The sequence below is a fragment of the Periplaneta americana genome, chromosome 16 (genome assembly GCF_040183065.1).
Source record: "Periplaneta americana isolate PAMFEO1 chromosome 16, P.americana_PAMFEO1_priV1, whole genome shotgun sequence".
Lineage (NCBI taxonomy): Eukaryota > Metazoa > Arthropoda > Insecta > Blattodea > Blattidae > Periplaneta > Periplaneta americana.
Genome location: NC_091132.1, coordinates 176,878,346 through 176,902,008, shown reverse-complemented (window position 1 = coordinate 176,902,008; position 23,663 = coordinate 176,878,346). Strand labels below are relative to the sequence as shown.

General features: G+C 34.7%; 1 protein-coding gene across 4 annotated transcripts in view; it reads right to left on the bottom strand.

Moving 5' to 3' along the window:
• LOC138692059 (zinc finger protein 664-like) overlaps positions 1 to 23,663 on the bottom strand; it is an 81,925-nt gene that overhangs the window by 18,549 nt on the left and 39,713 nt on the right. Inside the window, exons 9-11 of one of the 4 annotated variants that reach the window (XM_069814931.1) lie at positions 18,740 to 18,837; positions 18,366 to 18,503; positions 14,443 to 14,525 (exon numbers count right to left, since the gene is read on the bottom strand). In XM_069814931.1, the coding sequence (XP_069671032.1) occupies positions 18,807 to 18,837 (31 nt within the window). In that variant the 3' untranslated portion in view covers positions 14,443 to 14,525; positions 18,366 to 18,503; positions 18,740 to 18,806. Of the gene's footprint in view, positions 1 to 5,337; positions 5,718 to 14,442; positions 14,526 to 18,365; positions 18,504 to 18,739; positions 18,838 to 23,663 lie in introns of those variants that run through there. The other 3 variants (XM_069814926.1, XM_069814927.1, XM_069814928.1) reach the window with 3 other exon arrangements.

Sequence of the window (23,663 nt, the reverse complement as noted above, 5' to 3'; positions counted from 1 at the left end):
TATTTGTAGGAAGTGAAGGAAACATGGAGAATTGCTCCAAATCAACAGACATAATACGGTTCGTTCTCTCATCGCAGCTTCAATCCGTCAGAATGCTTCCTATGAGGTTTATGAGGAGGTTGGTTGCGTCTCTTCTGATGGCTCTACTAGACGTGCTGATATCATCATAATTGATCGACATAAGAATAAGGGTGTCATTCTTGATCCCACAATCCGTTTCGAGATGCACGAGCAACAGCCACAAGAGGTGTGTCGTGAAAAACAAGTCATCTATGAGCCTTGTTGTCAGCATCTTGGAGCACAGTACCACATCACACATTGGGCAGTTTCTGGGCTCATGTTCGGTGCCCGTGGCACGATCCCACGAGAAACTTTAAATCAACTTAAACAATTCCAAATTTCTGATGCAACGATTGATGCCATAGGATCTCATCGTTACCTATAATTAATAATCATTTGTGCCCAACAAACTTTTATTGTAAATGATTTCCTATGTTTTCGTATCATTTATCTTAATGTTTTCTTTTTTCCTTTCAAATTGTCACACAATGGTTTTCATGATTATTCTTTATGAATTTATTAGTAGGCCGATCTATTCGAACCCTTATTTAGGGGCCTTTTTTATTAAAATTAGATAATTTATTATAATTTATGGGTTTGAATTCGGCGGGCGTTGTGAAGATTGGAGGCTCAGTTTCAGTGGGGGTTGTTGTGATTGGTTGGTGGTTGGAGGAGTTCGATTGATCGATCGACAGCAGTATTGAAGGTTCTGTCTTTTGTCTCGACTTCAGTCGAACTGGATCGTGTCTTGTGTGCGAGTACTTAATTAATTATGCTGTCTTATCTGGCAGTTGGGGATATTTTGAAAGCAGATTGGAAGAGAAAGTGTTTTAGGTGTCAAACATTGATTAATGGTTTCAATGGGGGTGATTGGTTCCTGGATGGTAGAGTTCGATTGATCGATCGATTGCAATATTCGAGGCTCTGTCATTTGCTTTTTTTTATTTTGATCTAGGATGGCAGTGGATAGACGTCTGATGTGGTGGTTGTACATCTCGCAGATACGAACGTTCGATTTGGTTCGAGTAGGTTTTTTATTAACCAAGTTCTACTAAGAAATGCGTGAGTTCTTAATTAATCATGTGATAGTTGTGCATGTGAAAATAGTGTGGACATTTTCAAAGCAGATTTGGAGACTCTATATTCACCACTTCACTTCTAATTGGTAAGTTGCAGAGCTTATTACATTCGCTGGTAATTATGGATTTTGGACTGTTTTTTTAAACTTTCATTTTCGCCTTATTTTACCGTCGTAAGCACCTATAATAATGTGTTCTTAGGTTAGGTAGTTTGGATTGTATTTCATTTCCGACAAATGAAAATATTTCTATCGTTTTTACGACGCTAAAATACGGCAAAAATGGAAGTTTGGAAAAAATTGTCAAAAATAATCGAACTCCATAATTACCTTAATTTTTAATTTGTAAACGTCAATAACCTTACTCAGATGAAATTATTCTACCTAGTTTTTGCGATACTCTACACATAATTACCCATTTCAATTCCACAGGAAACTTCATAATCTCTTCCATTCTATGCCCCAATATAATTTATGCCAAGAAATAAACCTTTAAGTTTACTTTAAAAAGTGTTGATCTCTTTTCTCTAAGTTCTGTTTATATTGAAGAGAATATAATTGGTAATACTATACAATATTTGAAAATCCGGAAAAAATATGTAATATTTAAATAAAAAAATGCGTAATTGTCTACTTTACGTATACTACTAATAACAGAAATTTTCTATTATATTCTTACACTATTACAGTTTATGGAGGTCTCTTTGCAGTTTTTTGCGGAAACATGTAGTTCCTTTTGGGCAGACATTTCAAGTTGCTCAGGTCCATAAGAATATCACAGGCAATGTTGCAATGCGATATACTACGTTTTCATGGAGTATTCAAATCGTATATTTGTTACCATATTGAACATCCATGAAACGATCTGAATCTCAAAGTCGATGCGTCTAAAACGTGGGATCGGTAGATATTCAATACGTATTGAGTTGCATGAAAACGGGTATCGTATTCAATACGATCTCAATACGCTAAATTCGTGAACGTTTGTCATTTGTTTGATCTGTCAGCTCTTTTACAAACAGAGAGAGAAATTATGTATCTTGAAAAGGTATGTTGTGATACATAATATTGTGATTTTTCCTGAAAACCAATATTCCCATTCTTCATTAACGCCAGAATATTAAGTTTTCACGCGCCTCATTAAGAAAATGCAACATTCTTTATAGCTAGAGAATGCTAATATGTCATTAAATAGCATAACTATTATCGAAATTCAGCTTCCGTAGTCAATTCGTTTTCAATAAGTATCGATAATAGCATGAAAACTGGGTTGGCAGAATCGTATTCAATACCGGTACGGTAAATGTATCGAAATCGATTTAAATACTTCATGAAGACGCAGCAGATCTCTGAGAAAAATGGCTTTCTTATGATTATATCACAGTCCACTATATACAGTCGCGAAGCTCAATATGTAGTAAAAATGCAAACAAGGGGAGTTACACACCACTAGGATCGCTACTATCGCCTCATCATCGCACATCTCTCTCCTAGCAGCCGACAAAATATGTTACACTTTCGTTGTAGTGTTCTTTTGGAAAAATTAACACCTTCCTTCCATTATTGAAATATTAAATGCATGAAGTTAATTTATTATTTTAATGAAGTATATTAAATTCCACCATAAACTCGAAGATACCTGCAATAAATAAGTTAATATAATTTTTGTTTGTGCAAAACGAAATGAAATTTACTATAATAGCTTCACTCATACAAGATTATAGCGATAATTAACTATGAAACCAATAAATATTAATTTGCATTTCTCTTTACAACAATAATAATGGAAATATGAATTAATGGAGTAACTTACGTGTACCGGTACTTGTAGTGTAGGCTTACGTAGTTAACAAAATGGGATGAGGTTAAGCAATAATAATCACACCAGAATTGTAAATAAAACGTGATCAATACATTTTATTGTAACAGACTTTTTCTACGTCTCTAGTTAAAGCAACAAATAAAAATAACAACAAAATTAACAGCTATAATTAAAAACATATCCTTTGAAGAAAAAATTAGGCCTAAGCAATAATAATCCCACCAGAATTGAAAATAAAACGTGATCAGTAAAGTTCATTAAAACAAGCTTAATTTTTCTACGTCTTTAGTAAAATAACACATAAAAATAATAACAAAATAAATAGCTACAATTAAAAATATATCCTCTGAAAAAAAAAAAAAAAGTAGACCTAACCTTTATTCCTCTGGAAATTTAGCAGCCTAAGTGACAGAACTTTAACCGGTATCTAATGTCCTTTCGGTTAGACTGAAACATTTCATTGCGAAATTTAAGGATATAATGTATTCTAACGGTCACAAAGAACTTCAAATTAACAGTTTTGTTTCTGCATAGCATTCTTGTGGAAACCCAGGAACCTTTCTGAATCTTTCGGAAATCGGACAAAGGATAACTCTGGCCTCTTTCTCTTACTGTTGCTACAATTTATAGCACTACAAACGTCTCCTCCTTGTCCCATATTATTATTGCAATTATTATATTTTAGCCATTAACATTTTCATTATAACCAATAACGAATATTTCACAAGCATCAATGTGAAATACGCAACGAGCTAGCACTCGACAGAAATACGACACAGTCCAAAGTCGACCATGGACAGTCTATTGTTTCTAGTAGCTAACCGCTTGGAGCACTTTATCACGGGATTTGCAAAAAAACACCTCAAGCTTCGCGACTGTATATAGTAGACTGTGGTTATATACTATACACTGTTTTTATATAGTTCCAAAGACAGCTTAATTCATCGCATCTTTGCCAATATATATTCATTATTACGTCAATTACTGCATTCTGGGAATTGTTCCCTGGAGTTTCATGGATCATATCAGGCGATCATTTGAAAATGGTGTCTGTGAAGTAGGCATTAGTCGAGAAATGTGTCGTCTAGACATTACCTCCCAACCTACAATATAGGATAGTATAAGTTCAAACATTTTGTGCAGAGAGTTAGCTAACAGTTTCGTATAGCCTACTACACAACACTCCATCCATACTGATTACTTTTCAAAGTAATATCATCAGAACAACTTGTAGGGCGTTCCAAGATATCCTCTGACGCTAGAGCGCTAGTCATTTATACTTCGTCATTTATATCCCAATAATATAAATAAAAACACCTAACAATAGGTAGCAATATCTGGTCAATGTTACTTATGTCCCGCCCACTATAGAGACATAGGCCAATTTTACACATATTTAATATAACTTGTTGCTTCTTTGACAGGTTAGGTTTGGTTAGTTTAGGTTTTTGTTATAGCCTACCTTGCATATACGATTATAGCGCAACATTGGCAGTGATAAAAGTGAAATTTCGTTCAGTGGGCGTTGGATACTCTACATTCACCCAATATCTTAGTCATGATAACCTCATAAAATACCAGTTGAAACTACTAAGTTAAGTAGAATATTTAAGAAATTGAAATAAAATTATTTGGTCCAGGAGCATCTATTTTTGGCGCAAGCATAATTCGTTTAATATGTTTCTTCATAGCAACTGCATTCAAATCACGGAAAAGCTGTAATTTTGGTCCAGGGAGCATACACTTTGGTGCAAATATAATTCTCTTAACTTGTTCAATTGCTCGTATATGTAAATAACTAAAATACGATAATTTTATCAAAGGATATGCATTTAAGATGTTTCTGAATTATTCAATAAATCATTAAAAACCAATGTAAATAGCGAGTAAATTTTATACGAATATAGACTATAGATTTCTTTTGCCCCCACTGGGCGTCTTCCTTACGTAAATAAGAAAAAGAATAAAAACAACATGGCTCATAAACATTTCAAGAAAAACACGAAGGTTCATCGTTCTTAATGATTTTCTGACAGAAAATATTAAAACTTCCATAAAAAAAAATAAATTAGAAACCGCTGAGCATGCAATAAACACAAATTAATAAGTGCAAGTCATAAAAATCATTTACCTTATGCAATAACTGAAGTCTTCAATGTAGGCCTATAAATATATCATGTACCAAGCTTTTATATAAAAATGTGCAAAGGGTGAAATCAAAACCTTTACTACAGTATAGGCCAATGTAAAACACAACGGCGAGTTAGATTGAAAGCCACGTAGATGTGTGCATGCCGGTTCGTTACTCGTAAATTTGTGTGGAATGCAAAGTTAGAATATGCTGCTATATGTGAATGAAAAAATAATATTTATATACCTGTTTCCTGCTGCCGGTCCTAAACTTTACTCGTGTCCACTATTAGCACAGAAAAACTAGGCTTAATCCAGCAATTTATGTAAATTTCAGCAGTAATGAGGATTGCCGTAGTGTCGTGATCACTGATCAGTTCACGTAGAAGACCGTGACAGATTGACACACAGCTTCCTGGATTCTGCTGCCAACCTGTGTTGCCAAATGGACGGAAATTCCGTCAAAACCGACGGATTTTCAACGTTGCGGACGGGAAAAAAAAAATGGCTTTGACGGGTGACGGATTTTCTAGCGGAAATTACGATTTACATCGTCTTTTGTCATTTTTAGCTACTGTCATTTAATTGTTTAATGGTTGGGAGATTTTACTTTTTATTTGAACAGTCCAGCCTGTTCGGAACTATGTTTAAGAATCCCCTTTTTCAAATTTCTTCGTAATCAAGTTAGATGTTGACGAATTATTATTATTTTAATCAGAATTGGTAAGTCGAGTTAAAATATATATATATATATATATATATATATATATATATATATATATATGGTCTTATTTTTTTTTTTATTTTGACGGATTTCCAGGTTTTATACCGACGGGGATACAATTTATGTGTTGGCAATACTGCTGCCAACTGCGTACATCTTGATGCACATATATTACGTAAGAACGATGCATTTCTAATCTTCCAAACCATTTTAGAATTTAGAGTTTTGTTCTGTGGTAGCGTGCCTGCCTCCAGACTAGCCGGCCCGGATTCGAATCCCGGCGGGATCAAAATCCCAATCTCCGCAGTGCATATGAAGGGAAGGCATATGTTGATAGCAATTCGTCCGTCGGATGGGGACGTTAAGCCTGGCGGCCCCCTTGGTGCTATTGGACAGGAGTAGGCTACGTGCCGGCATGGGTTTCCCTTTCTCCCTTCCTCACCATCATCATCACTCATCTCCAGATTTCCACATACACTCACCCTAATACACGACATATGTAACTCTCCAAAGATACTCATCATGTACAGCGTGTACAACTAGAAAATGGGTCACAATTCTGCCATCTATCCGCAATATGCGGAACCCGAATCACGCAAGTGAAGTGGGTGGGCATTGGATACACACATTTTACAATTTTATACCGTTCCATATCGTTAACGTTGGGAATTTGCAGCTTCTAACAGATTTTACGTGGCAATTTCCTTAAACTTTTCTGTCGCTAAAGTAGGGATTTTCAGCAACTTCTACCGATAATAATAAAACTTTATGATCTAGTGACTTTTATACTACTGTTTCTCGACACCACCATCGACTTTCCATGACGAAGCCATGATTTGTAATATCTTTTACGATAAACTACCACTACCACTACTACCACCACCACCACCACTACTACTACACATCAGTTGGCTATGGTGATACCTAGGGGCCGGATTTTTATGTAATTACATATTATATTCCTTTCAACCTAACCGTATATAAATAACTAATCTTTGCGAACTTGTAATTACCATTAATATATTACAATTTGATACTACATATTTTTCATATTTACCCCACATTACATTTTATGGCTTGATATTACATAAATCTACATATTTAGGGGTTTTATTCATTTTTACTTCTCTGAAAGGGGGGAAAAAATTCCTGCTGGGGAAGTAGCGTTGCCTTCTTGCGGTGGAGTGGGACAAAGATGACATGATTTGTCTCAAACTATAATTGTTCTGCACACGTCTTAACAAGCCGTTCCCATGCAATTTGCAACCTTATCCACCCTCTTCCTAATCCTTCCAGGGAAAACCCGTGTCAGGTTTGACATAAGCCACAATAAAGTAGCCGACTTTTGAAAAGAAGTTGGAGTAAAGGAGCAAAGTGGAAAGATGTTGAAAGCTTTAAATACATAGCTTTTCAGGCTATTGCTTGACATCTTTACTTTAAATTTAGTAGACCTATACGGAAATGGAATTTTCAGAGGAATTAGGAAGTATGGTTCTCGGCTGGAATAATCCTGAATGAGTTGAAAAATAAAAATTACAGACCAATTGAATAATCTACTACACTGTCACCTATGTTGAACTCATAACTGTCTTTAAGGCAAACTATATTATTTTGTTCCGCTATCTTACACTCCTACACTGAAAGATAACACCATTCTCTTGGGGAGGAATATATATATATATATATATATATATATATATATATATATATATATATACACACACATATATACACATATATACACTGATTATTCCTCAAATTGAATTTAAGTACCTTCCTGTTATTTAAGTCTATCTTATGTATCCTACTAAATACTCGTACCATAATCTGAAGTTCACTGTAGTCCATCGACTGCCTCAAGCAAGGTTCCTTCTAACTAATAGGGAGTACTCTGACGATTTTCTTTATACATCTTTGCCGCCAAGAACTAAAATTGAAGTGTGTCGGTGTTTGTTTCAGAGTTCAGTAAGGGTTTGCATTTATTTGTGTGCAGTGTAAGTCAATGTCTCAGATCTTTTCGGAGATTACAACACAACAGACAAACAGAACTATCGATGGTAAAATCCTTGTTGATTTAACTATGACAGTTACGCTTGCCAAGTTTTTTTTGAAGAAAATATAAGAGATTAAAGAATCTACAAAATTTCATATGGCAAATTGAGAAATTATTCCGTTCAGTTACAAAAAAAGAAACAACTTTATACTACAATTCGCCAGCTAGGCTTAAATTTATTTATTTATTTTATTGGTTATTTTACGACACTGTATCAACATCTAGGTTATTTAGCGTCTGAATGATATGAAGGTGATAATGCCGGTGATATGAGTCCAGGGTCCAGCACCGAAAGTTAGTCAGCATTTGCTCGTGCTACGCTTAAATTTTGAGCATTTTGAGAAAGATTTTCTCCTGCGTAATAGTTGAAGTCGGCTACAGTTTTCAATTCTGAATTAATTAGATGTGCCGTGCTCCTGTTTCCAATTATTGTACATGAGATAGAAGATCCTTTTTGAATGGGCGTTACTATCTGATATGCTTAGAACAAAACTAGCCAGTTTTTCTAAATTTATAATATTAACATAGTTTGATTCTAAACGAGTCAGCACTGAAGCCCATTTCTGGCAAGGATTACTTCCTAAAAAGACAGCACATTTTAATGCATCATATGTGAGGCAAAAAGTGAAAAGGGACCTCTTGTCGGAAATGTAAAAATTTGACTACATTTTTCAAAATTCAATGCTGAATTTGAAAATAACCTGAACTCTCAATCTTAAATTTTCGACAAGGGGTCCCTCTTCGCTTCCTGCCTTACATATAAACTATTATCATTCAAGGCAAAATCAAAAGTTTAGAATAATCATTTTTACATCATGCGAAAATAAAAGAGAAAACGATATAAGGTAATAAAAATATGGGAGCCGGGAGACTGTTAAGAATTAGGAGCAAATACGGGAGGGTTGGTAACCCTAATGACAGTACTGATACATTTAATAGAAAGTTCCGTTACTGCCGTTCCTCTGAAAGTTAGAAATTTCTTTATATACTGTATATTCATAAAATTTAGAGTGAGGTCAGAAATTCATCTGTTCCACATTGAAAGGTTATATTGCTCGCTAGGTTTTTTTAAATGAAGTAATTCGATTCAAAACAAAGGATCAGTAGTAGTAGTATCAGTAGTCTTGGTCACTCCTAAGGGAAGCATAGGGGCTTGATGAAAGCATGCCTTCGTACTCTATTGTTCGTCAACGCTTTAATTTATTTCCAGCTTTTCCCTGCCTGTTTAGCTTCATCTCTAATTGTGTTGCTCTATGTTATTTGAGGTCTTCCTCTTCGTCTGTTCAATCCTTGGGGGTTCCAATCCAGAGCCATTGTAGTGATGTTATCATTTTCTCTCCTTAGTACGTGCCCAATCCACTTCCATTTTCTGAATTTGATTTCTTTGCTGATTTCGTGCTGAGCTGCTCTTCTCCACAGTTTCTTATTAGTTATAATCTCTGGCCACCAAATACCCATGATGTTCCTCAGGCAACGATTTATGAAGACTTGCAATTTATTTCCAATTTGTTTCGTTGCCTCCAAGTTTCGCACCCGTAGAGTAAAATCGACTTTACATTTGAGTTAAATAATCTTAATTTAAGTTTTAAGAAGATTTGCTTCGATCTCCAAATCGATTTCAACTGAATAAAGGCTTGTGTTGCTTTCTTCATTCTAGCATTTACATCTTCATCTGAACCACCATTCACAGAAATTATACTTCCCTGATATGTAAATTCATTTGTAGCTTCAATTACATCTCCTTCTAATATAAGAGCAGAATATACTCTATTATAAATTCTCATTTCTTTTGTTTTGTGTTTACTTATTTCCAGACCAGCATTAGCTGCCAACTTATGGAAGTCAAGAAATTTGGCACTTATATCTCAAAATCTGTTGGCTAATAAGCATACATCATCGGCATATTCTAAACTTCCGGTCTTGCATTTAAACCCCACTGAATGCCAGGACGTGGCCAAAACAAAACACATGTATTATTTCCTTCTTGGTAGCGTTTGCTTCAAAACAGAATATTAACAATGTAATTTGCCTTTGTGTCAGACTCAGGCAATAGCTCTAATAGGTAATAATTATTTTTATAGTAATGATTTTTCTCCGGACAAATATTTAAATTGAAAATAAGTGGTCCAAGTTAGTTGTAGAGTGAAATCGGTAGCTCACATCTATTTATACACCAGTAACTTTCACTTAATGGACTGAGGAAAAACCCTAGACAAAACTTCAACAGGTATCTAGTCCCTACCAGGATTTGAACCCGCATGCGCTCGTTTCACGATCACGTTACATCACAATTGTAAGGTAACGTCACTACATTGACAGTTATCTAAAGAAGAGACGCCTGCAATATTAGACGCATTGAAGTACTGTGTACGATGTGATGATCAGATATACTGAAAAAAATAATAAAAATATTTTATTTGAACTTCGAGTCCATAATACAGAAATTAACTAACACGAACAGATATGCTGCATTTAAAACATATTCCAATTATGTAACAAAACACTTGATATGCGATTTTTTTTTATTTGTGGGATTATTGCATTTCATAAAATTACATGTTAGAAATTTTTTTTCCATACTGTTAACGGCCTGAATTGTTACTTCCCCTCCTGCGAAACAAAATCTCGGCAAAATCATGCGTAATCTATGTATTTTAAAATAAATATTTTGAACTAAAGAACCCAACAACTCTCAAAACATCTCTGTTCTCTACTAGGATTTTGACACGCCCTGAAGACGATTGACATTTTTTTTTCACACGTCACATTACATTATTCCCGGAAGAATAGCGGCGTAAATGGTGGCGATTAATATTTTTTATGCTCGACCATGCCGAAATGTAGTAATTATACACCTGGTAGCATTCCTTTAATGCATGTCATTATAGTACACCTATTCATTAAAGTTCAGGTTTTCGATTATTCTCGGATATGCAATCGAAAGACGAGGGAAACGTCACGGAGGATGGAAATCCAATACTGTCGCAAAAGGTTATGTTCTGTTACTATAATAATTAGCGTTAATTGTAAATAACATTCAAATAAATTCAATTTGTCATCTCGTTTTTCAATTCTAAATCAAATTCCAGGTTATATCAAAATTAGTCCATGTTATTCTCTAGATTATATCTAAGTCAAGGACATTATTCTTCCTCGGAAAAAATAAATACTTTTGCGTCTGCGCACATCTCACACGAACTATGCACAAGATCACTTCCGATCTTCAGTCAGATACAAATAAAATGAATACTTCTGAATAATTTCAAGTTAGAAATAGGGTCGAGCATAAAAAGCTGTATGAAATTTGCCTATAATGGTAATTAAGATGATCGTATGGCAATTATGAAACTCGCCTGCGCTCGTTTCATAAACAAACATACTAGCGTCTTAATTACTATCATTATAGGCTCGTTGCATAATTACTACTTCACACATCACATTACACTATTCCCGGCAGAATGGCGGCGTGCATGGTGGCTATTAACATTCTTTTCACACGTCACATTACACTATTCTCGGCAGTATGGCGGCGAGCATGGTGCCTTAAACTTGACGCGTGAGCATAGCACTTTCCACACACACTGCACTTAAACCCTTCTCGCCTGTGTGCGTGCACGCATGACCTTTATGGTTACTAGAATCTGCGAAACTTTTACCACAAACATCGCACTTGTACGGTTTCTCGCCTGTATGTATGCGGACATGTATTTTCAAGGTATTCAACACTGCGAAAGTCTTACCACAAACAGAGCAATTGAATGGCTTTTCTCCGGTGTGTGCCCGTAAATGAGTTTTTAACTACCTAAAGTCGAACAACTCTTACCACAGAAATAGCAATTGAACGGCTTGACGCCGGTATGTAAACGTGTGGCATGTCTTTTCAGATAGCCCAAATTTGAAAAGCGTTTCCCACACGCATTACAACTGAACGGCTTCTTATCAGTATGTGTGAGCAAATGCGTTTTCAAACTTCGTGTGAAAGAGAAACTTTTTGAGCAAATATGGCAAATATACGGGTTTTCGCCTGAGTGAGAACGCGTATGCGATTTTAAATAACTAGGATCGAAAAACTTCTTCCCACAAACGTCACACATGTATGGTTTTTCGCCTGAGTGTATAGTCGAATGTTTTCTTAGATTTCCCATTATCGAAAACAGTTTTCCACACACTTCACAACTGAATAGTTTCTCGCCGGTGTGTACGGTTAAATGTCGTTTGAGATGGATCAATGAGAGAAAACACTTTCCACAAACATCACATTTGTGCATCTTCTTGCCTTCAACTTGTGCGATGTTGTCGCAATTAGACGCCACTCCATTATTATACGTAAAAGTATTGCTGTCAAGAGAATATGCTTTTAGTACGAGCACAGATGGCTAAAATAGAATAAATGAAATAAATCACCACTCTTAACAGTATTTTGGGGCACGCACGTAGAGTGTCTCAGGAGGAATGTAAAAAATATGCAGAATAATGTAGTTTGGGTTGATCTACATTGATTTAACCTGATACACATATGTTCGAAATGTAATGATTAAGAAGTTATTGAAGATTAAATAGAGACGGGTATTATAGACGTATTTGCTTGTCTAAGAACATTATTATATGATACTTTATTCAAATTACGACATCTTGTGTTGTTCCAATAAGTTTATTTCATAATTAAGGGGAGAGAATGGTATTGTTTGGTGAAAAATGAGTAAATCAAAAAAAAAATCATTAAAATACTCTGTGATATGTGTGCAAGGCATAGCATGACATTTTGTGGGTATTTGTGCCCTTATCGGGTGTTGAGTCTCCATTTTTAAACTTTCTGAATTATGGATTTTTAAATCACTCCCCCACTTTTATTGCTGTTTCCGATAAATTAAATTTTCAAAAAAAAAAAAATTCTTTTTCTTTAAAATACTCTTTGATATGTGTGGAATGCATTGCATAACATTTTGTAGGGTATCTGTGCCCTTATCGGATGTTGAGACGTCATTTTTAAACATCCTGCGCTATGGATTTTTAAATCACACGCCCGCTTTTATCGGTTTCCAGTAACTTCACTTTTTTTTGCTACATTGCCAGACAACAAGGAATATAATTTCTGAACTATTAAAGATACATGCATGAAATTTAGAACACACATTCTTGAGATTATTAGGAAACGTTTCTCAGTAACAGAATTTTGTTAATGGATTTCATTTTTAAAATACGTCCGTTTGTTTGCAAGAAAGGAAATCAGAAAATTGTTATTAAATTTTAATTGTTTATTTTGCAAACGTAGGGACTAATATTAAAATTCCGTTACTGACAGTTTGTAGAACATGCTTTTGCAAATACATTGCAAAAAATGTTTGAATCTATCTTTAAAAACGGTTTAGATATATTGGTTTTAGTACAATCCTACATTGGGTATATTTTTTTTTTTAAACTTGGGCCCCCCAATAATTTCTTTTTTTTTTTCAATATTTATATTGGTTGAGCTCTCTACATACTAAAAATTAATATTTTACATCAAATAGGAAAAAAGTTTTAATAAAAGACCATCCTCTCCCCTTAAGTACAAAATCGGTAAGAAAATAAAATAATTCCACAAGACAATTACTAAGTTTTGCCCTTCATATGGATTTCATTGCTTATAAATTCGTATCAGGTTCCGGTACTCTTTCTAACCCCAATGAAACACCTGGTCGCTTGCCAATCTAGATAACGTCCGGAAAATATGATAAAATGCACAGCTAGATGGAACCTTTCGATATCAAAAACGTTGTCACTATTCCCTCAACAGAAGTGTATGCATTAACACTGCAACATCATCATCATCATCTGCCTAACAAGTATTAGGCCAAGTGGCCTGTTACGGTCTCAAACTAGAATTTTCAGTCCATCTCTTCTTTGGACGGCCTAGAGATCATTTGCCATATGGATGGTAATGAAACAGTGCTTTTGGAATTCTGCATCGATTCATTCGTTCGGGATGATCCTTCCACTGAAGTTGATATTTGCTGATGAACTGTATAATGGATTCTATTTTAAGTTCTTGCATTATGTCCTCATTTTTTTTATGATCCCAGCGAAACAATACAAACAATACAATAAGCTGAATGCTAACACGAACTAAAAACAAAAACTTTGTAACATTAAATACGAAATACACACAGGAAAAATATCTGGCGCAACAGGTCAAGTATAGTACACGGAACTGAAATTTCTTCCAATATTACTCCAGTTAATTTTTCCACAACCGTAAATATTAAAGTAATAGTAGCAGTAGTAGAGGATGCAGTATTAGTAATAGTAGTAGTACAAGTGGTAGTAGTAGTATAGTAGAAGTAACAGTAGAAGCAGTAACAGTAGTAGCTGTAGTGGTAGTAATATGAGCTAATAGCATTGCTAATGGTAGAAATCAATGTGTTAGTGACATTGATAGAGCAGGACAACAGAACTCGTGAAAATTGCCCCAAATTTATTTATTTTTCTTGTATAACAATCATGGTGAAATTAATGACTAATGACTTTCCTTCGTCATTATTATTTCAATAAAGCAGTCAAACCAAAATCGAAATATAAATGAACACTTCACTCACCTCTCAGTTAAGACTTCATTCTCTTCTCCTGTTACTTCCAGTTTGATCTCCTCCTTCACTTGATCCAACTCACATGAATTTTGCTGAAAAAAAAAAATTAATAAAGAAATATTAAGTAAAGCAAAGATAAAGGAGAAATCATTGCACTAAGTGAATGTCTCAGGAATCTTCTATGCCACATCAATAAATTTAAGAATGCAGTTATATTGTCAGATTCCTAAGCAGCTATTCTATCAATCGTCCCTAAACACACACCTTCATCTCAAACAGCAGAAATAACTAAAATGCTCTCTCAATTAATATCACTCAATAAAAGGATTGTATTCCAATGGATACCATCCCATTGTGGAATCCTGGGAAACGAGAATGCGCATGCTTTAGCAAAGAAGGGCAGCACTGCTACTTACAGACCTGTTACTAAATCTACGTATTACTCTGTGAAAAGATTTATTAAATCTACATAGGCTACTTAGACTTCAACAAACAAAATTTGATAACACAATCCCAAGGGAAAAAATGGGACTCTCTGCATCAAAATCCACAGTTGATTCCCGATTTACCACGAAAATCGTCTGTAGCTGCATTAAATTGGCAAAAGGCCATGACTGTTTGGCCAAACAACTGCAAGGAATTGGAATATATCAGTCCCCTAACTGCCCATTGTGCAACTCAAACCAAGAAATGGATTCGGAACACCTCAAAATCTGTGCTTCAGTGGCTGGTCATGATAATATCTTTGAAAAATATTGGAGTGCAAGAGGTCAAATGACTTTATTGTCAAGCGCCAGGCATTAGAAAACAACAACAACAGATAAAGGACAATAGTAAATGAACAATCAATGCATGGTCGTTGTATGCTACAGATGGGATGTCATATCATATAATGTGATAGAGAAATAAGTACAAACACAAAGTATTATGACATTACGTAAGAAATATTCTGTTTCAAGTAAAATTTGCATAGAAGAATAGGAAAATGAGAGAAGAAAGGAAAATGACACTCGAAGATGGTAGTAGGTGGGTACGTTTCAGAAAGATCAAGTTGACATTTTATCAAATCTTTATGAAGGCTGGGACGTCTGAATCTATTTCTGATATCTGTGGATAAGCTTCAGGGCTTCTACCGCGTTGTCTTGGTGTTGGTGGCTGACATTTCTACCGCTGTGTTGTGGTCATCTTCAGACCAGTTCCATAAGGAAATAGTCTGCGAGCTTGTATATATATATATATATATATATATATATATATATATATATATATATATATATATATATATATATATAGTAATCTCGATGGGGAGGAATACTTTCGGTGAGAGGTCGTAAGTTCTCCTTCTGGCATCTGATTGGTCCTTCGTTGTCCAATCCAGTTGAGGTCTGTATGGAGGAAAGTATTCATATTAAATACTGGCCCTCATAAGGTCCGAAAGAGTGACCTTGATACCGTGCCCGATGTCCGGATGAAGGGGGGGCCGCGTACATGTGAAGACCTGATTTCTCGTTCCTAAGTATGATCTTTGAATAGACTTTCCCATGAGTTGCTGAGTTGTAACCCCTCGTCCTTGTTGAGGTTGTACAATTTAATAATCTGTATTTCAGCCTGTAGGTGTCAGCATTTCTCACTGTCGGAGCGTTTACTTTGTGTGGGTGTGTGTACAGTGCTGCTACGAGAGTATAGTTATGTGAATTACTATACTTTAGTATAGTTATGTTAAGTGTAAGAGCATAAACGATCCTTTTAAACATCCACTTCATATCCATAAAAAGTTGTATTTATCAGGAAAGTACCCGGTTAATTATAAGAATGGGGAATGCCCTCGCCTGCAATTTGTATGGATAATGTCGTATAATTACAGTTAAAATAGAATTTATACCTGGCCGTTAATGCATAGGATGAAAATAAAAGGTTTTAAAAGTAAATCTGTATCATTTTGTAAAACCCGAGAGGAAACTAGTCTTAATTACGAATTCAGTGGTGTTGTAATTCCGCAAGTACAATGTTGTAAATACCTGGAAGTGTATTTAAACTCCATACTTTCTTGGGGAGAGGATGTTGATAATGTTACGGGTAAAGCATGGAGGGCACTTCACTTTATTATGAGAATCTTGAAAAAGGCTAGCCCCATATCGAGGGAAATAGCATATCTAACGTTAGTGTGACAGTTAATGGAATACGGAACTACATGTTGGGATCACTATAGAATTTTTCAGATAAATTCCTTAGAAAGAATCCAGTATAGGACAGCTAAATTTGTTAAAGGTAAAAGAGAAGATGGAAACGATACGATAAAAGAACTTAAATGGGAAACTTTGGAAAACAGACATAGGAAAACTAGAATAACATCACTGTATATAGCACATCTAGGTCAGAAAGCATGGGTAGACATAACGGCTCGGTTAGAAAAGCCAACGTACTATGGTAGGAACGATCATGATTTTAAAATCAAATGTAGGAGACAGAAAACGGATGTAGGTAAATTCTCATTTTTAAATAGAACTATAAATGATTGGAATGACCTACCTGCAGCGGTCTTTGAGGGCTGTCCTTCCTTAAGGAGATTCAAGAATAATTTAAAAAGTTGTGTATCAAGTGCAAATTAAAATTAAGGTGACATTTAACATTTAATTTTTTAAGGTGACATGTATTTATTTGGCCTGACGAGTTACTTCCTTGGTTTGAATTGGAAATTATTTAAAAATAGCGTGTAAGAGGGCCTTAAACTAGAAATGTTTAGCTTAAATGTAGTTCTGCTTATAAGTACAGTATGCATAAGGGTGTAATTATTTGACTTATTTGAACTGTTGTATCAGTGAAGCGAGGTGAGTCAGTGAAGTTATGGTTTTACAGTGCAGTGAATAGTTAAGATCTGTGATAATTTATAGCGTCAATGAAATGTGTTCTATAGTGTGAGTGAAATGTGTCCTAAAGTGTCAGTGAAATGCGTCATAGTGCCACTACAACGAGTGAGATGAGAGTAAAGTGAAAGACTATTGAAAGTTATGTAGTGCCTATTCATAATTATGTAGGTTGTAATGTAAAATTAGGTATTATATTTATGTTTTATTATTATTGTGTTAAATTATATTTGAATTCTTATTGTATTGTGTATTCTTATTGTATTGTGTATAAAATTGTATTGTGTATTGTAAATTTATTGTTTATTGCTTATCATTTTATTGTGTATTGTTTATATTGTGTATACCACTGCCACTGGGTGCTTGCCCACTTGCAGTGTAAATAAATACATACATACATACATACATACAAAATGAGACCTTCTTTAATTTGAAGCATGTCATTTTGATTTATTTTTAAGTAATTTTGCTATTTCATGGCATTCTTTATAAAATGGACCTATTTTACTCACAAAAGACAGAATTTTTAACCACACCATACTGCAAAATGGTTGCCCAGTTCCAAATATGCACAAAGTGGGAGGGAATATTTTGTGTTCACCTGGTTTCATCTCTTCTTACACACCCGAGACGAGTTGGGTTATAGGATTAACGCGCCGAGAATTAGGTGGCGGCAAGATCGACTGTTGAATTAACGCATCGAAAATTACGTCAGAACGAGTCGGTCGATTCTGGTACGAGACGGGCTAAGACTCCCACAACTTTACTGAGTTACTAAGGGATTTACTGAGGCAGAACCCGTCTCAATAATGGATAGTAAATTAAATTAAAAATGGACATTGGAAAATCACTGGAGATGAAATCGTCAAAATGTATATAAGATTTACAAAACGTTCAGCATCGCAGTCTTAACGACAAAAACTGGGTGGAAATATTCACGAAAGATAACACGAAGAAATGGAGAGCATGGGAGTCAACAATGTTATTCCGTGCCTATAGCAGCCACATCAACCAGAAAAATAACAGAGGGAGCACTAAATATCAATTCAATTCATACAATCTACTCACATCAGCTTCAGTTTTCACGATGGAAAAGTCAGCACGCACAGGAGTTTCGTCAAATGTCATCTCTGATTTGGTGTCGTAGCTGTTGTCCTTAAATTCTGTCTTTATTCTGATCAATTTCGGGTGTAATAAATTTACTTCCTGGAAGCAAAGAACATAATTATTATATGTAATGCAACATATAAAGTTCTTCGCGAAAAATCAATGTCTATCTGTCCCCTCTCTTATTAATCTTGACGTCAAAGAATGTACGTATATCAATTCTAAAATTAATAGTGAAATAGGCTGATATGTGTAAACAGCCCCATAGCGAAGCATGCAGGGTAGATTTATTCTATCATATTGCAGAAAATAAATAGATATTACTCCCAATGTACCTCAGATAAAGGCTTCTCCGATTCTATATCTGTGTCATCGCTTTTTTCTGTAGCCAGTGGATCGATGTCAGGTTCCATCTTGATCACGTCCATCACAACTGAAAATGGAATGTAGAAATTAAATTTTACATGCTTGCTAAATAATAATTTCATATCAGTATGTGTGTATTCTTGTGTAGGACGACTACATATATGAAAGACAAACGAAGGAAAGACATTCTACCTAGGGACAAGTTGCACCTGGGGACACTTAGTTTATTTTCAAGGTTATGTGGTTGAATTTTTATTTTCGCAATTGCCCACTCTAATTTCATCATTAAGCTGATCTTTGAATGATTTCCTTTTTGCTGAAGCAATATGGAGAGATTTTATCTAAAAACGTGATTTTGAACCTTAAAGGTAGGTAATTTACAAATTAATGAAATATTTTTAATTAATTCTTCAGATACAATTATGTAACAGCTTAGGATAGGTTAGCTGTATAGTATTATATGAGAGAAGATTAGATTAGGCGTGTAATATTATTACTATGTTCGCGAAACTGAAACCCACTCCATTCTCTCCTTCAAATTACGTCACAATCACGAAATATGGTCCTGTTGTTTATTCACGCACGACTATTTTTATATATAAATAAGATATTAATTTCCTACAGTTCCCCAGCAATTACATCCAATTTTCAGTACTCCATATTATAAATCCAAGGTATTTTCAAGGTATTTTAACAATTTTCTATAATGTCAAGTACATATGTAACCTTCACAGAATATTTTCTTACTGTTCCTCCACACATAATGCAAATATCGAAAGGGTTTCTGTTATCAGTTATTTCAGCTCAATAGACAAATGAAAGGAACCGGTTGTTGTGAAAGGTATAAGTTGTGTAACTATTGTGAACTTTAATTTCAAGAATTTGAGTTGCTCTGAATTCTATGATTACATCTTACGCCAGATGTTATGCAGAAAATCAGTTCCTCACAAAAATATGATTGATCTCAATTTACTGAACGAAAAACGTCTGTATAATATATATCTTATTTAAGCGAAAAGAAAAACTAAGCATTTTAAATACAATATCTTGGCTTTTATTTGGATCTCGATATACTTTTTTAGATGTCCTACTGTTTTCTAAAATGTCCTACATTTTGGGACATTCTGTCTGCAAAGAACACCTGGTAAACTTAGCCAAATTCCCTTTGCAAAGAAGGGATTATGTAACTTATGATTACAAGGAATAAAATGTATCGATATGCTAATATTTGTGAATAAAATAAAATGTAATTGCGTACCTATTACCAGATGTAACTTTTAAACTTTCCACGGAGTAACAACAGACGACGACACAGACTTACAAGTTGAATTTTATGTAACTGCATTAATAAGCTTGGGTGTCATCAAGAGAGCCGTGATTCACGGCCAGTAATTGGGTACTGCTCATAATCGTGTAGCGGTAATAAATTATTAGGTAGCGTAAAATACAGAACAATAAGAAACAAAACTACAATAAGTCATAGAATTATTGTTGCAGGGTAGCTCAATTGATAGAGCATTCGTGTGCTAAACGAAGAGTTCCGGGATCGATACCCGGTCCCGGAACAATTTTTCCCTTGAAATTATTCAAGTCGGCTTCACAGGGAACTTTGCCCAAAGCCAGATTTGCCTAATATATACGTCACTTTAGGTAAGATAACAGGGAACCACAATTCAAGTCACACAGAATTTGTGTCCACTCAAAGTTGGGCTTCTGGCGCCTTGTCAGCCCACTTGAGTTGTGTACATATATAAAGGGAAAAATTGGCACGACCTCGGTTGTAGTTCGTGGGTAGCTCAGTCGGTAGCGCATTCGTGTGCTAAATGAATGGTCCAGGGATCGGTAACCGGCCCCGGAACAATTTATCCGTCGAAATTATTTATTTATACAAGTTTGATACGCTGAGAGCTGAGGTAAATAAATTATATACGTAATGAATTTGAGGAATATACTTTACATACTAAACATTCTATGCTTGATGGAAACTACGAGACCTTTTGGAAACAGATATAACAGATACGTAAATCTAAGAGTAGCTTTCCTTGTAATATCAGACAATGACTGAGATTGCAATTTTGAAATTTCCGAAAAAACTGTAAATATTTTTAAGGACTACTTTCAAAGTGCGTGTATGCCTTGTAGTATCACTTCTGAATTTACCATTGAACATGAGTAAAGTGAACAATTTGATAGTATTAACATTAAGGCCATATATTATTAGCGATTTCGTAAAAACATTCGATAAAATTAACAGAAATAAACTTTTGGAGATTTTAGGCCATGATAACGTACAAAATCAAATCATTTTTGCCATTTATAATTTAAGCTATATCAACAAAATTAAATTGCCATAAGAACAGAACGGGATCTACAAACTGGATTTGAATAAACTATGGTGTTAGACGAGGTTGCTGTCTTTCCCCTCTTCTATTTATTTATCATATAATATGAACCATAGTGTGTACATTTGGAGGCAAAATCATCATGCCAGAATTGAAATTAACTGAAACACACGTCTCGATACATTACTGTTTGCTACGATCAGGTTCTCATCGCTAAAACAGATGATGATCTACAAAATGGTGTTTATAATCTACAAATAATCGCTTTTGATTTCAATAAGGAAATTTCAACAGAGAAAACAAAAATCATGGCATTTTTAGGACTAGATCCAATTCCAAGTAAATTCATGACAATTAATAAACTAATTGAACATAACAATTCATGTAACTATTTAGGCTATAATTTATCTTAAATTACTGATGAAGATATGGCAATCAAAATATCTAAATTTATAAGAATTACTGGAGTAATACAGTCTTCAAACCCTTCCAAGTTCAAAAACATACGAGGCCAATAGTCTATAAAACACTAGCTCGACCAGTTCCGACTTACAGCAGTGAGATATGGACAATCAGAAAAGCTGATGAGGAAAAGCTAACAGTAACTGAATAGTACATTACGCAACGAGCCTATAATGGTAGTAATTAAGACGCGAGTATCCTTGTTTATGAAACGTGCGCAAGTGAGTTTCATAATTTTCATACGAGCGTCTTAATTACCATTATAGTCAAGTTTCATACGACTTTTTATGCTCGACCATATTTCTAACTTGAAATTACTCATAAGTATTGATGTTATGGTTAAGTAAGTGAAGAGCGGAGCTGACCTTCTAAATTGTGAGATGTGCGCAGACGCGAAAGTATTGATTTTTTTCCGAAACACGAATGTCATTGACCTTGATATAATCTAGAGAATAACATGAACATTAATATTGATATAACCTGGAAATTGATTTAGAATTGAAAAACGAAATGAGAAATTGAATTTATTTTAATATTATTTACAATTAACGCTAATTATTATAGTAACAGAGCATAACCTTCTGCGACAGTATTGGATTTCCAGCCTCCGTGACTTTTCGCTAATTGTCTTTCGATTGCATATCCGAGAATAATTGATACTTGCGGTTTTATAATGGTACAATGGTGATTTCTCATTGGCTGAACAACTGAACTGTAATGAATAGGTGTACTTTAATGAGGTGCATTAAAGGGATACTACGAGGTGTATAACTACTACATTTCGGCATGGTCGAGCGTAAATGATATTTATGAGACGGACAGTGGATGGTCATTGCTCGAACACGGTAAAAATGAAGGCATACACAAAGAAGTAAAAAAAGATCCTACAGTTTGTTTTGTTGAACAGTCTAGATTTCACTGGAAGAATCATGTCGAAAGGATGGATCGCACTAGATGCCATAGACAAATTCTTGCCTATGTACCAGGACGAAGAAGAAATTTGGGAACACCACGAAAACACTGGCATGAGACCGTAACGGGTGCACTAGGGTCTAATTCGTGAACGACATGATGATCAGTGGCGCCAACTTATATAGGCCTGTAGGGTCCAAGCCCACCCAATAATTTGTATTATTATTATTATTACTATTATTATTATTATTATTATTATTATTATTATTATTATTATTATTGAGATTTATTTACTCGTATTTCAACATATAACTCGTGTTTGAGCCCACCAAATGTTATCCAAAAGTTGGCGCCACTGATAATGGTATTATTGGTTCAATTAAAATACTAATTTCTAAGAAATCAGTGAGGTCAAACGAAATCCTACCTTACTGTATGTTGTAAAGGGATGTGAAGAAAGTTTCACAAAACTCTTAATGCATATCTACAACTTATGTCTCAAGATCGGGATTTTTCCTGATAGATGGAAAATAGCCAAAGTTTGTACAATTCACAAGAGTGGAGATAAAACAATAGGTTGATAATTATTATAGGCCTATATCGGTACTGTCCATCTTCTCAAAACTTTTCAACCTGTTATACACAGTAAATACATTTACTATTTCACGGTTAAAAATATTATTGATGACAAAGAACATGGTTTCGTTACAGGTAGATTAACTTTATTCAATTTAGTGTGCTTGTGTGATTATGTCAATGAAAACATGGACATTCTTTAAAAAAAAAATTTGATATTGTTGATCAATGTGTATTGTTAAAGAAGCATGCCAAATATGGGATTTGTTGTTCTCTTATAAATCTATTTAGAACCGCAAACAGTTTGATATCTTCAACTAATGGGGATCTGAAGAATTTACAGTAACAATGAGGGTCCCCCAAGGACCAAATTTGGGTCCACTTTTATTTATATTATTTATAAATAACCTACCAAACTCAGTATCAAACTGACTATGTTTAATGTATGCCGATGATGTAAAAATTATTAAATTTTGTGCTATGCCTAATGACTGTCACTTGTTTCAGAGAGATCTAAACGAGTTATACAAGCGGTCACTGGAGAACAAACTGTATTTCTACATAAATAAATGTCATTATATGATATACACAAAAAAGAAAC